The sequence below is a fragment of the Xenopus tropicalis genome, chromosome 5, assembly GCF_000004195.4.
Source record: "Xenopus tropicalis strain Nigerian chromosome 5, UCB_Xtro_10.0, whole genome shotgun sequence".
Lineage (NCBI taxonomy): Eukaryota > Metazoa > Chordata > Amphibia > Anura > Pipidae > Xenopus > Xenopus tropicalis.
In genome coordinates, this window is record NC_030681.2 from 60017708 (window position 1) to 60032794 (window position 15087).

Below are 15087 nucleotides of genomic sequence, written 5' to 3' on the forward strand. Positions count from 1 at the left end.
GCACTTTAATTTGTGTAACAGTGCACAAGAATATGTGTAATGCTGGGGTCATGGGGTGGGGGAAATTTTGTGCATGCACAAATCATTCAGAGCAAAGCCATCTTAGTGACGTTATGGGGAGGAATATGGCGGATGTGACCGAGCTGTAATTGAAGTTAGTATCAGAGGGCAAACAGGAGAGATTGTAATAATTTTCAAAAAATACTTTATCAATCGTGTACAGCCAGGGGGATATTATTACATACTGGAAACTTGGGGTACATGCTTTCCTTATACTTTAAAGGTTTTTCACAGATCTCACTCCCATTACAGTCCTTACCCACAAAGCTAAAACCTCCTGGTTGCCTAAAGCACAAAAGGCTTTCTTTGAGTTCTGAACCTGTTCTGGTCCACCCTGACACTTTTTGTTCTTTTGTCTTCAAAGTGGACACCTCCGACTCTGGGTACCATTCAATCACAGTGCTACAGTTTCCAGGCTATACACCTGTGTGCCTTTTTCTCTAGGAAACTGTCTCCTGCAGAGAGAAACTACAATATCAGCAACTGTAAACTGTCGCCAATGAAGTTGGCCTTGGAGGAGTGGTGCCATCTTTTGGAGGGTTCCGTGGAACCTATCACTATACCTACTGACCACATGAATCCTAAATACATTTCTTGTGCCAAAAGACTAAATCCACCCTTGGCTTGTTGGGTGCTTTTTTTTCTCCAAATTAAAAGTTTTTTTTATTTCCTACAGGCCTAGCTTTAAACATGTCAAAGCACAATGGTCCCTGTCTTCTGAAGAAGTTTCTGAATTCCTTCCCTAGGTTATTGGTCCTGTGTCTCAGACTTTGTCCTCCTCTGTGCCACCCCCTGAATATCCTCCGGACAAGACATTCACTCTTGCATGGGGTGAATGCCAGCCATCCTGGTTTTAAAGGGATACTGCCATGATTTTTATGGTGTACATTTTATTTCTAGATTACACTGTTTACATAGCAAATAATTCACTCTACCATTTAAAATTGTATTCTTGAACCTAGTTGTAATATTGCTGTGTAGGCAGCCATCTCAGTGCATTGTGTCTGATTCTGAGCTTTCAGAAAGAGCCAGCACTACACTATAAAACTGCTTTCATATAACCTATTTTTTCTCCTACTCCCATGAAACTGGAGGAGTCCCAAGCCGGACTTGTATTTCTTACTGTTGAGTGCTATTTTGATATCTACTTGGAACTGCTATCTTGCTACCATCCCATTGTTCTGCTAATTGGCTGCTGGGGGGGAAAGGGAGGGGGTAATATAACTCCAATTTGCAGTGCAGCAGTAAAGTGGGACTGATGTTAATCAGAGCACAGGTCACATGGCTGTGGTACCCTGGAAAATGAAGAATATGGCTAGCCCCATGTGAAATTTCTAAATTAAATATAAAAAAAGCTGTTAATAAAAAAGCTCTATTAGCTGATGCGTTTTGAAATTCCTTTTTGGCAGTATTCCTTTAAGAAGACAGGTAAACATATTGCCAGGCACTTTTGGTAGCCTTCTTTTGTCCAGGATGTCACAAAGTTTGTTGCTGCTTTTTGTGCACTACTGAAGACGCCTTGCTCCTTTCCTTGTGGTTTACCTCAGGCACTGCCAATTTTAGTGCAGCCTTGGTCTGATATTTCCATAGACTTGTTTGTTGACCTATTTCGCTATCATCTTTGTGGTAGTGAAAAGGAAGCCCCCAGCACTTCCTTCTGAGGGGGGTACTGTAAAGTGCCCTTGGTGACTGGTTCACTCACTACACCTGTAAAACCCCATATAAACCCTGCACACCAGAAAAAACTTCCTTAGGGAGATATTATAGTTAAAAAAGCATTTTATTCATCAAACGCATGATGTTAAAAAGTTTTTATACTTAAACAGTATATATCCATCAAAAAACAAGTACATACATACCTCCCCACAATTTGATAAAAAAAAAGAGAATATGAAGACAGATACTCTGGATGAGAGAATACCCCAACGTTTCGGCTCAAACACCAAGGGAGCTCTAGTGCCCATAGTAAGTTACACAGTTTTTAAACCTTGTTTGGCGCCAAAAATTACTGCATTAATGCATCCTCGGGTACCGTGACATCACTTCCGCATATGTCACTTCCGCGAACGTCACATTGGCTTCCACGATATTGCGCCCCATCTACTACACATGCGTATTTTTGCATGCACGTAATCACGCATGCCCATACGTAAAAGTTCACGCAAACCTCGCGCAAATAAGCATCTATTGTTACCTAGCAACCCGTTTTCAATGCAAATTTCTTCACAATAACACAAAAACACAATAATAATACAATACAATAATAATAATAATAATAATACAATAATAACACAAAAACACTTTCCCCACACAATATGTTCACACTTCAAAATACAATCAGCATATATAAACATTCTCTATAATGAGCCTTCATTTGATATATCACACAAAAAGTGACCATGTGTATAAAGTGCACAAGTGCTATATAAAAAATACAAATATAATAAGTTATCATCTCAAAAAAATATATGCCTATGTAGAGCCATGTGACAGTAATAGAATATCATTTAAACCAAGTTTTAGAACTGTATAATTGCATAATAAACCTAATTTGTTTCATAACAGTGTCAATACCTATATTCATATATGTCAGTGTTAAACATATTAACCCACAATAATATAGTGAAATATAACAAATATACAATACATGTAAGTGCTTGTGCATAAAATAATGGATATAGTCTCATTATTAAAACACAAAAAGTACCCATAGTACACCCCTTAAAAACCCATTCATAATCCCCCAGGACCAAGGAGAAACTGTCTATCAATTTGCTTCAAATTTTCAAAGAAGTTTTAATGATTCAGTATCATCATTCTTACTATGGGCACTAGAGCTCCCTTGACAAAGGCATTTGAGCCGAAACATTGGGGTATTCTCCCATCCAGAGTATCTGCCTTCATATTCTCTTTTTTCGATCAAATTGCGGGGTGGTATGTATGTACTTGTTTCTTGATGGATATATATTGTTAAAGTATAAAAACTTTTTAACATCATGCTTTTGATTAATAAAATGCTTTTTTAACTATAGTACCTCCCTAAGGAGGTTTTTTCTGGTGTGCAGGGTTTATATGGGGTTTTACTGGTATATATAATCCTCCTATGGGGGGATTGCTAAAACCCTAGGACCTGGATATTATATACTTTGTATACATTTTTTTTTTTTTGTGGTTAAAGGGCAAGAGTATTCTAGCCCGGAGTGCCCGCTATTACCCTAAATTCTTCACTCACTACACCTCTCAGTGTGTTGGTCCCCGGGTCCTTCTACACATGCACACGCATTGGTGCATCCTGATTATTCATGCTTCTGAGCATGCATGCTCCATTACATCATGGTATTCATTATAATGCTCAGTGGAGTGCCGTGACAAAGCTGTAGCACCAAATTTGAATCTAAAAGGCGATTTCTTCCTGCAATCTGTGACCAAGCTGGCTCTGTTTGCTATAGTTCCTGCCTAAGCCTTGTTCCTGATTCTGATCCCCTGGTTATTGACTCCTGTCTCTGATTCTACACTGCCTGCCCTGACTCCTTGCCTGCATTTTACTATGGTTCTGTTAAATCCCTATCTGTACTGCATTTTAGATCAAGCTCTGCCATGTTCAAGCTCTTCCTGTCATTCCACAGCAGTAAAGACAGGTCTCAGCAGGGCTCTCCTGCTCACAAAAGAGTGCAATCTCCAGGGTTCCTGCCACACAGATCATGACACTTTTGTTATGATTATAGGTTTTTATTTAAATTAAGACATTTTTAAAAACTGCTATGGCAGTGTTTTGTTCTGATTTTTGGAAATAGCTGTGTCTGACTTTCACCTGCAAATAATTGGTGTCTGTGTAGTCTAATATACATGTAAGGTTCGATTTGTTGGGAGAGTTTTGAGTCTTAAAAACAGTGAGGAGGGAGTAGGGTTCATTTCCACAGTTTCTGATACATGTAACCTGGATACCTAGGTCTATTGGCCTGGATGAGTAGTAACCTCTCTGTGTTCTAGTTTAATATACTCACTGGAAGCCTCTCTTTCTGTTTGGCTTCCACCTGCTGATGAAGGTGTGTGTCTGCTGAAGAGCCTGGGACAGCAAGGCCCTAAAAGTGTTGTGTCCATAGCATAAGAATGAGGAATGAAGGAGAACAGGGAATGAGGTATGTAGATAGTACACTCTAAGGGGCACATTTACTAATCCACAAATGTCCGAAAAGCATCCGAATGCGTTTTTTTCATAATGATCGGTATTTTGTGACTTTTTCGAGCGCTCAATACTAAAAAGTCGTGACAATTAGTGAAAGTCGTAATGGCTATGAAAAAGTCGCAACAATTCACGAAAGTCATAATGGCTATGAAAAAGTCGCGACAAGTCACGAAATTTGTAATGGCTATGAAAAAGTCACGACAATTCACGAAATTTGTAATGGCTATGAAAAAGTCGCGACAATTCGCGCAAGTCGTAACGGCTACGAAAAAGTCGCAAAAAATACGAAAAAGTCGCAAAATGTTCGTTTTCCAATCCAAATTTTTCCCATTCGGATTCGTGGATTAGTAAATCAGCAGGGCAGCAAACCAACGTGCAGAAACTGGCGGAACCCTCCCAAATGTTGAAATCTGCCATCATCCACCTTATCAACTACCATTACATATTTACAGCGCTGCGGAATATGTTGGCGCTTTATAAATAAATGTTAATGTAATGTAATGTAATGAGTGTAGGATAGGCAGAACAGCTATAAAAAGGAGATCTGAGCTCCAACATGGGAGTGATAGATTGAGGGGTATCTCTCCCAGGTGATACTGCCCGTTAATGTAGGGATCATAGTGGAAGGGGAATCAGATAATTCCCTGGAGGTTTCACTGGAGGTAATCCAGGTTCACTAAAAGTTGTCACAGAGGTGAAGTGGGATCCACTCTGTCCAGATTCAAAGAGAAGTTTCAGTGTATGATATGCCCTGAAGTTGTATATTGCTGAGACTACGTTACCTCAGTCGTGAGTTAACGTAGTACATGAGTACATTATTTGTTTGCTAAATAAACATTTGTTGTTGATTTAAGACCTCCTGACATCCAAAAATCATGTTTGTGCAGCTGGGAGGTATAGTTTTGGAGCACCTCTCCCTTTCTCCCATATGAAAGGTCCCACATGAAACTGAGGGTCTAATGTAACAGGTGCATTAATGCAGTAAATCATGGTAGGTGGAAAAATGAAGGCGTTGGGTGGGGCTGCTGTTTTATGTGTGCTTGGATTATTTGGGGGTAGTGCTAAGCAGCTGTGCTATAACTCTTAACTCTAGTAATTCTTTATTTAAAAAAAAACCTCAAGTGGTAAAATAGTATGCTGTGAAATGTTTAAAGGACATGTCAACCCCAAAAATAAATTAGTGTCTAATAAAAGAAAACATAATTCTAAACAACTTTCCAAAATCAATTTATTAAAAAAGAGTCTTGGCTGTAGGAAAGCTGGCTTTTTAAAATATTGTTTCAAGAGTCAGAACCAGCAATGCAGCACGGGGCAGACAAGTCTGGTTTTAGTTTACAAATAACTTTAAATGTTGTTTAATTAATATATGAATAATGCATTTATTACATTAACTATTGATTTATTAAGTTACTCAGAATTAAAAACCATTTATGGTGGAGTTCCTCATTAAGGAACATAGGGTTGATTCACTAAAGGTCGATATTTCGAGCGCTATTTATAGCATGCGCTAAAAATTTTATCGCGTCAAATTTTTTGCGTCTTGACGCACGATTCACTAAAAGTATATTTGCGTTAATTTAGATGCGACGCTGTTTGCGTTATGTAAGTTGCGAAGACTATTTTCGTGTGGTATTCGACGCAATGTGCGCTATTTGTTGCGCGTGCTACTTATCGCACGCACGCCATATTGGCAATACACATCATTACGTTCGTAAAAACTGGAGGATGCATCACTCTAGGGCCAACACATACTTGAATAAATCACACTGCAAAGTCCATATTGTGTTGCCAAAAGCTCATTAACTGTACTTTTCTATAATTACTGTCTGCTCCAAGTAGGTGTTAATTTTCGCATATAGTAATGCAATATTTAGCGCGTCTAAGTGTTTGTGAATCATGCGTTAGTATTATTTCTGCTCGCTAATTAATGCAATGCGGTAAATTAACGCATGCGGTTGCGTGCGAATTAACGCACGCGATATGCGACGTAACACATGCGATAATACTTTAGCAAATTGTGTGTTTTTTTGCATCAATTTTAATGCAAAAAAGCATGCAATATTCGTTATCGCACTTTAGTGAATCAACCCTCATGTGTCTACTGTACAGCACTGCGTACTTAAGTAGTGCTTTATAAATAAAGATATATATATATACATACATACATACATGTGTCACTAACCCTTCTAACATTTACCAAACCCCTAAACTTATGTAAAACAATTACTACATAAATGGGTTAGTAAAAGTAGGTGAATGATATCAAGACATTACAATGAATATATACTATACAACTAGAATATAGTTGCTTTAGAAGCTTTTGTACTATTAAAAAAATGAGCTGTTTTTGAGCTGTAGGGAGTATCATGCAGCCATGTACGGTGAAGGGTTTACACTGCATAGCATATAATAGCTAAGATGTTTTTAATGTTGTTCTAGTACTTAAGTGCTAATGGTAAATCTACATCATTGCCCTGTACATACTATGTGATGACAACATTATACAAAACAGATCAGATTATATTAAGAAATGTTGAATTGACAAAGGTTGTCCATGCAGAAATAATATCTATTATAATATCTACATATCTATCTATTTATTTAGACCTTGCTTGTATTCCTTTAGGAAATGCTTTGGGTTTATAAATAAATAAATAAAAACTTTTTTTTTTGCATACCACCTGCTAAGTGCTGTACTTCGTAATAGGTATTACTATTAAAGGAGAAGGAAATTCATTGTGGGATTTTACTGCCAATAGATTTGCCACATTAGTGCCACCTAGAACAGTATATCTATACTGCAGAAAGAATTACCATACCTGTGTAAACAGCTCTAGAAGCTTTCTCTGTTTGCTTAAGACAGCAGCTGCCATTTTAAATAGCTTCCTGCTTGTACCTAGCTGTTGGTAGGTCTGATCACATATTCCTAAGGGCATACCTCCCAACCGTCCCGATATTTATGGCACTTCCGGCTGTCCCGGATTCACTGTTATATGTCCCGCTTTTCAGCTTTGCCATTTAATTGATTGCTGTGCCTGCTCTGCTCCGGGGAATAAAGCCCGCCCCCTTAACTCTTCAATCTCCCCTGCTACCTCAAGCTCACAGGTTTACCTTGAAGTTTAATTGTCCTGGGAGGAGCATTTGTGACAGGCCAGAGTTAACTATGGGCATTGGCTGCATTCCTCTCCTGCTCAGTGGGTCAGGGGCTGAGGGTGCCTCTGTCTTTTATCAGGCAGAAGAGGCTGCTGCTTTTATTTGTGTGCTGGGCAGTTTCACCTTCCCACCCCTAACATATATCTCTTACTCCTGGGAATCTCTGGCTGAGCACAGCATGCATTCATAAAATATAGCAGACATTTTAAAGGGGCCCTTATAAGTCTGGGAACCTTAGGCCTTGTTAATATGGCAAGAAATTCTAGTGGTACATTAATTCTTTTTTGCGTTCAACTGATTAAGAATGGAAGGAAATAACAAATATATGTACCACTGGAATTGGCCCTGTTTATAAGTTGGAAAATGCACAGAACTGTTGGCATGTCTGAAGTTGATATGCCCTTTATCAGTTTCATTTAGTAATTTTACTGGCATGTCTGGGGTTAATATGCCCTTTATCAATTTAATGTAGTCATACTGGCACCTTTAAAGTTAATATGTCTTTTATTGTTTTTATTTAGCGATTATACTGGCACATCTGGGGCATGTAAAGTGGGTGTGGCATGTGGGGCGTGGTCACAAAGCAGGTGTGGCCAAAACATTTTTGCCGCACTACCAGCGTCATATATTTTTGTCCCTCTTTCTCTTAATGAAATGTTGGGAGGTATGCTAAGGGGGGGGGGTAGTTCTTAGCATTCTTGTGGCAGGGGGAGCAGGAGAGGGGAGAGAGGAGAGAACTGCACAGACTCTGGCCCCAGAAATGAAGGATCTTTCTGAGAGAGGAAGTCAGATACCTGAAGAACATGTTTACATAAAAGGAAACATAGAAGACTTGTGCAGCTTTTCTGTGAGTGCTTATTTACATTTACATAGACCTTTCTGATAAAGTTTACTTTTTTTTTTACTTTTAAATGTCTATTAGGAAAAATAATAATGCAGTTAATTTCCTCTAAAAAGTATTTTTCTAGAGAATCTATTTACACTTCTTTTGTTTTTTAATAAGTTTTTTCTATTCTCTGTCTAAATGAAAGCAACAAATCCACCAACATCTGCTCCAGGGGTGCAATGTTTGTCTGGGAAAGGCGAGAACTATAGTGGAAATATTGCTGTGACTGCATCAGGAAAAACATGTCAAGAATGGAGTTTGCAGGTGCCTCACAAACACATTAGAACCCCAGACAACTATCCATGCAAGTAAGTTTCTATGTTGAAAAGGTAACTGCAATTAATAATAATAATAATAATAATAATAACAATAATACAGATATGAGATCTGTTATCCTCATTGCTTATGAACTGGGGTGTAAACTCAGTATGATGCTTTTGCTATCTATATTGATTTATGCAGCTTAGTTATGTTCAGGTACAAGGGTACAAGGGTGTGGGCCGTCACTTTTGAAAAGGTGTGTCTGAATATATGCAGGAATTTCATCAACCTTACAAGTCATGTTATAGCATACAGTATATCACTTGCGGTTACATTGTGAGTTATTATGGTAGCAAATTTCTTTTTTCATATGTTTGGTAGCATTTTGATCAGCGACATAAGCATATATGGGGTCATGTGTTTCTGTATCAAAATCTTGTACTTCAGAGTTATTGTTTTTAGCATGAAAGATATAAGTGAGAACTGCGGTGGGAGTAGCAACAGCTACAAAACAATCAGTTCAGTTGCACCAGTGAAGTACTTTAAACACATGTGTTCAGAACAACTCGTGCCATGTATTCCCACAAATTATCATTTGTCTAACGCTCTTTTATCTACTATCATGTTCCCATTGGGGCAGTCCGGAGACTGTCCACACAACCAGGACATTTTCTCAGGATAATACACACATGCCGTGCTAAGGAAAACAATGATGTAGACAATTCCTGTTAAAACAAGAATTTGACAGACTCAACAGCTGGTTCACCCGCACAGGGGCCTTCTTGAGGCGCATTGCATGAATCCATTGGTTGCTGTCAGATGTCAAGACAGCTGTTCTGGTGATGGCTATCACAGTGGTGGGACCTCTGTATGGGGTTGTTCCACCTTTCTTTGGATGGAGTCTCCGTACGAGCACGATATCTCCTGGTTGATATGGATGTGTAGGTTCCTGTGAAGGAATAGGAAATGAAAGAGAAACATCACCTTAGTGACCATTCAAAACCTTTGTCAATTCAGTTACATATTGTTCCTGTATCTGATCCTAATTGCCTGGTACATTGACCAAGGGAGTCCTTGTCCACGGAGTGGGAAAAGGTCTACCCATTCAAATTTCAAATGGAGATAATTTGGTGCTAGCATGCGGAGTCATGCGTATCTCAGCTAGCACAGGGGGTAAGTATTGATCCCATTTACCTACTGAACCTGTTCACTATGACAAAAAAGGTATTGATACCCTCCAGTTGTCTTAGGCATGTATACATTGGAATGGCATATGCGGTGGTGGCAGATGCTGATATTTTACAGGACTGGATGTAATGTTGTTTTGTGTGCATATAATACACCTGTCAAGTTGCACGTTGACCATCTGTTTCAGATCTAAAACACAAAAACGTTTCAGTATTTTACTTGCTATGACTTTCCTGTTTACATGACCTACACCGTGAAACTGCATAATGAACAGTGGCACTGCATGCTTCGGGAGACCTATAATCCCTCCTTTTGACCAGAGACCATTGTCGTTGATGGTCAACATCAAGAGTGGTGGACTTTCCATCCTTTACATCATTTTGACATATAAACCAAATAGGTGTCATTGCACTGCCTCAGAAGAAAGTAAATTGAAAAAAATTCACACCCATGATCGCCGACAATTAATTTGCACATAAATGACAATGTTTTGGATTCAAATACTTGTGTTTTGAATCAGCATGACAGCTAAATATCTGAAACTTCAGGAAGGACTGTTCTGCAGATGGACTACAAGGGAACTATGTCTGCAATCAGTGATGAGAGGAGTAACAAAGGTGGAGTGCCAAGTAAGCCTGGTAATGCATGGGGGTTTTACCAAGACTGTGTTTTTTTTTCATTTGAATGAAAGGCCTCTAGAAATCAGATTTTTTTATCTTTTTGGAGTGAAATCCATGAGGCATGCAACCTATCATTTAGACCAACATGTACTCTCAACACAGTTTATAATGCAGATCCAGCAGATTTTGTATCCAGCGCAGGAAGTCTGACCCTTGGATATTTTTTCTATACTCAGTCCCAGACACCAGTAAATCAATAACTATGCAAATTAATAAACTCAAGGATAAGGTTATGAAAGTGCAAGACCTATGTGGTTATATGCCATAATTCTACAAATAATAAACCTCACCTCACTCAGTACAATCAATTATCCCTACAAATAATTTGTTTATCTAACTTTATAACATGATGGAGCCCGTGCTTTAGAAATGTATTTAGACACAAGCAATTTATAGTGTGTGGACAATCAAACAAGTTCTCATGGCACAACTGGGTGACTGCTATCTCAGGTAGACTTGCTTGCATCATATCTCTATTATATACAATATGCGTGTATTTTATGTATACATTGTGACTTTATTTAAAGATGTTGTGTAATTACAACAGAACAAGCTTCTTATTACCCTGGGATGAATACCATTTGGTCCTGAACCTTTGTTTCCCTTTACTTGTTCACATCTCCTTTGAATCTTTTCCTTAGTCACCCATTCATCAATAGTTATATTATTAAAATTGGATCTATTTAAAAGGAAACTTTTATTAGCTGGTGTCTCAGTTGTATAGATAAAAAATGGATCTCTTTTTTTCTCTGATCTTATCAACCAATTGACTTCCCTCTGATCTTACATATTTAAAGAATATTTTTTGATTATATGAACCTTCGCTGCAATACCCTTTTCCATCTCTATTTTAGCTGCTTTTTTGCATGCTTTATTGGCCTGGTAAAAGCTTTAGCTGTCTCTTCTAACCTGAATGCTTAACAGTATGTTTTTTCTTACTAACCTCAACACTGACCAGGGCCGGATTTCTACTTGGGGCGCCCCAAGGCCGCCCCCATTCGGCGCCTCCCCACCCCCGCCGCGTAAACGCGAATGCGCATGCGCCTAACTTGCGCATGCGCGAACAACCCCTATCGCTAATGCGCATGCGCAAGCGCCTAACTTAGAAATCCCATACGGAGCAGTGGGGAGATGTCCCCATTGCTCCGTATGGGAGCAAAATGTTAACATTTGCTTGCGGCGGGGCGGCATGCCGCCCCTGTGTATTTGCCGCCCTAGGCCCGGGCCTTTGTGGCCTCGCCACAAATCCGGGCCTGACACTGACACTTGTATCAGGCCATAGTTTTGCTTCGTGATGTCTTTCCTTGTCTTACAAGGGGAATATACTAACTTGCATCATTTTAAAGACATTCCATTTTCCTTTTGTGTTTATCCTTGTGAAAAGCCCTTTAATATATTGCAGAGATGCCCTTCTATTTCCAAATTTTGCATGTCTAAATTTGGTGTTTTATTTATTCCCTTACGGATTTGTCTCAAAGGAAACCATGTTATGATCACTATTCCCTAAATGCAGACACAGGCAAATACAAGAGATGGATTAATTATTCTTAGTAATTACCATATCCAAAAGATAATCTTTCATTCAGCATTTTTAGCATTTATACCTAAATCATTTCAATATATACCTGCATAAAACATGCAGTTATTTATCACTTTACAATAAAATTGTAATACTGTATGGGGGGTTTACTAACTTTAGATAATGATACCTATCCCACTACATCCATATATTTGTGAAAATTAATGTGGATTTGTTCAGTTCCACATACTGGAATTAGGTACATTTTGGAAGCAAGAGTTTTCTCCCTTAGATACTCCTAATTGTCCAGCTTGCATGAGATTTGAAGTGAGTGCTTATTTGTTTAAATGTAAACCTGCAAGTGATTCCAGAGATGCAGTATGAGCAATTGAAGCTAAAAAATTGGGGGGCACTGATGCAGTTTTTAAAGAAGGAGGCCTCACAAGGGCTGCTACCTTTTATATATAGCTTTCGTTCTACTGAATTAGCCTTATCAGAGCACTTCGATTTTGGCACACACTTCAATCTACTGCAGTCTGCTCGCCCTGTAGATTTTAGCCTTAAAATGCTGAAGTGTTTATTTTTGCCCTGAAATTGGAGCAAATTGTCATTTTTTAAGATGGTTAAGAAAACATTATATGTTACATTAGCTTAAGAGTAAATCAGAGTCTTTGCTTACCTCTTTACTTAACCTTCTTTAGTCTTTTAGGCACAAATGCAAACTTTAAGTTTTATGATAAAACTTTAGGTTTAATGCTAATGCACCTTTAATGTTCATGTTCATGAAATAAAAACATTAGCAAACTAACTGTTTACGTGTGTCCTTCCTGCTTTTTGTTTTTTTTTAGAAATTTAGAAAAGAACTATTGCAGGAATCCAGATGGTGAGTCCATGCCTTGGTGTTATACTACTGATAGTGAAACAAGATGGGAATACTGTAATATACCAAGTTGCGATGCACCAACAGTCAATGGTAAATTTAGAAATTATTATTTAATTTTTATATTCTTCTTTATTTTTAGGAGTGTAGGTAATGAATTCAGTAATTTGCTTTGCCAAAAATGTTTGTAAAAAAAAAACATAGAATCATGGAAAGGTACATTTACATTGATTTTAAGGCATTTTTTAGCCCTGCAAAAACTAATGACCACATCAGATGCACTTAAAGGACATGTAAAGCCTACATTTTTCTACAATGTATATCAGTTGGGCACGTCACCCCCACCCAAAAGGCATCATTTGTAGTTATGGGCGAAATAATTTGGCAGGCATGGATTCGCCACAAATATCCGTGTTTCGCCATTGGTATAATGTTTTGTGAAACGGGCAACAACATTCGGAGTGTAAAAATTTGTCACGTGTGTAAATAAAATGATGCGTCAAAATTTTTTTCCGCGCAAGTCATTTTTTTTAAGAGTTAAAAAGACTTTAAAAAAAATGACACATTCGCTGTCTCACAAAACTTTTAAAAGATTTGCAAACTTTTCGGCAAAGCGAAACAGGACAGATTCGGTCATCACTAATCATTTACATTGCATATATCCCCTCCACTTGCCAGCACCATCACATTTTCCTAAAGCGAATAACAACTTTCACCTAGAGCCCATTTTGCTTTGCTATTCCCAGGGGAGGAGGAGCCATATGTAATTCAGGATATGTCTTAATATGACATAATAAACTTCCTCTTACATAAGAGTAACGGATGATATCCCTCCAGTGAGCACCATTTGTTAGATTTCTTGGTGTGCTACCACCTGCCAGCCATTTTGGTCAAAGCGTAACTTGTATTGCCAGACAGTTTATGAAAATTTTGCACTGTTTCACTTGTGGGGCCTTTCCTCGGGGAGACTTTTAGTTTACCCAGAAAACAATATATCATTTTTTTCAGGACAACCTAAGCTTTCAAAATATGGTAGAGTTTTTGTGTAATTCCAATTCTGTAACAAGATATAGGCTTCTAAATAAAAAAAATTTCCATAATAAAAACACACATACCAGAAACAAAAATTATTTTATGCACGAAAATACAACTGATTTGGAAAGTCCCATGTCTCCTGCAACGTGCCAATACCAAATATATATAGTTGTATGGAAATTTCTCACTTGTATAGGTCAAAAACTCCCAGCAGTACACTACCAAATTTCCAAAGCACTGCTTTATTCCAGAAAATTGTACATTTTTAGAAAGAACAGATTCTGGGGAATCCAGAGTAGGCACAACTGTCTGTCTACTCCAAACTATCAATTCTCAATGCTTTCCTAAAGGTATTGGTTTTAAATTTGTGATATTTTTAAAAAATCGCTTCAAAGCTTCCAGTATCTTATCTCCTAGAGGTCATAAAGTAACCAAATAAAACACCCTAAATATGAATGCCAGGGGTCCACTGAACAGTTTGATGGCCAATATGTATAGGTTTACCTAAGTATGCGGCATGTAGGGGCCCCAATGTGAACATACCCCCATATGATCTATCATTTCAGCTTCTGCAAAATCAACACATTTACATCATTATATGTGGGATAAAGCTAGTAAAAGTATGCTTACCTTAGAAAGTCATATATTTTTTGAAAGTAGACATTCCCCCAAATCTAAAATTGGTACCCATGTCCTTCTACTCCAAAGTACCAAGCTACAAAGCTTTTCTAAAGTTAGCAATTTTGATGACATTTCCAAAAATTCCCTCAAAGCTTCCACCTTGCAGCATCTTATCTCCCACATTAGGTACCAAGATAAATTTGAATGCCAGGGATCCACTGAACAGTTTGATACCAAATATGTATAGGTTTACCTAAATATGTGGCATGCAGGGGCTCCAATGGGAACATACCCCCATATGATCTGTCATTTCAGCTCCTGCGAAATCAACACATTTACATCCTTTATGTGGAATAATGCTACAAAAAAGTACACTCACCCCAGAAAGCCATATGTTTTTGGAGAGTACACCTTCCCCCAAATCTATAATGGGTACACATTTCTTTTTACTCCAAAGTACCAAGCCGCAAAGCTTTACTAAGTTTGCAGATTTTTATGACATTTCAGAAAATTGCATAAAAATGTTGCAATTTGCCGCATTTATCTCTCACAAATTCTTGCAGGCAAATCACCCCAAATAGGATTTCTCGCGTGCGAACTCAGCTTTTGCATATGAAG

General features: G+C 38.2%; 1 protein-coding gene across 1 annotated transcript in view; it reads left to right on the forward strand.

Annotated features, from left to right (window-relative positions):
- plg (plasminogen) overlaps window positions 1–15087 on the forward strand; it is a 186876-nt gene that overhangs the window by 51874 nt on the left and 119915 nt on the right. The window contains exons 8-9 of the mRNA XM_002938570.5: window positions 8431–8593; window positions 12782–12906. Coding sequence (XP_002938616.2) covers window positions 8431–8593; window positions 12782–12906 — 288 coding nt within the window. The remainder of the gene's footprint in view (window positions 1–8430; window positions 8594–12781; window positions 12907–15087) is intronic.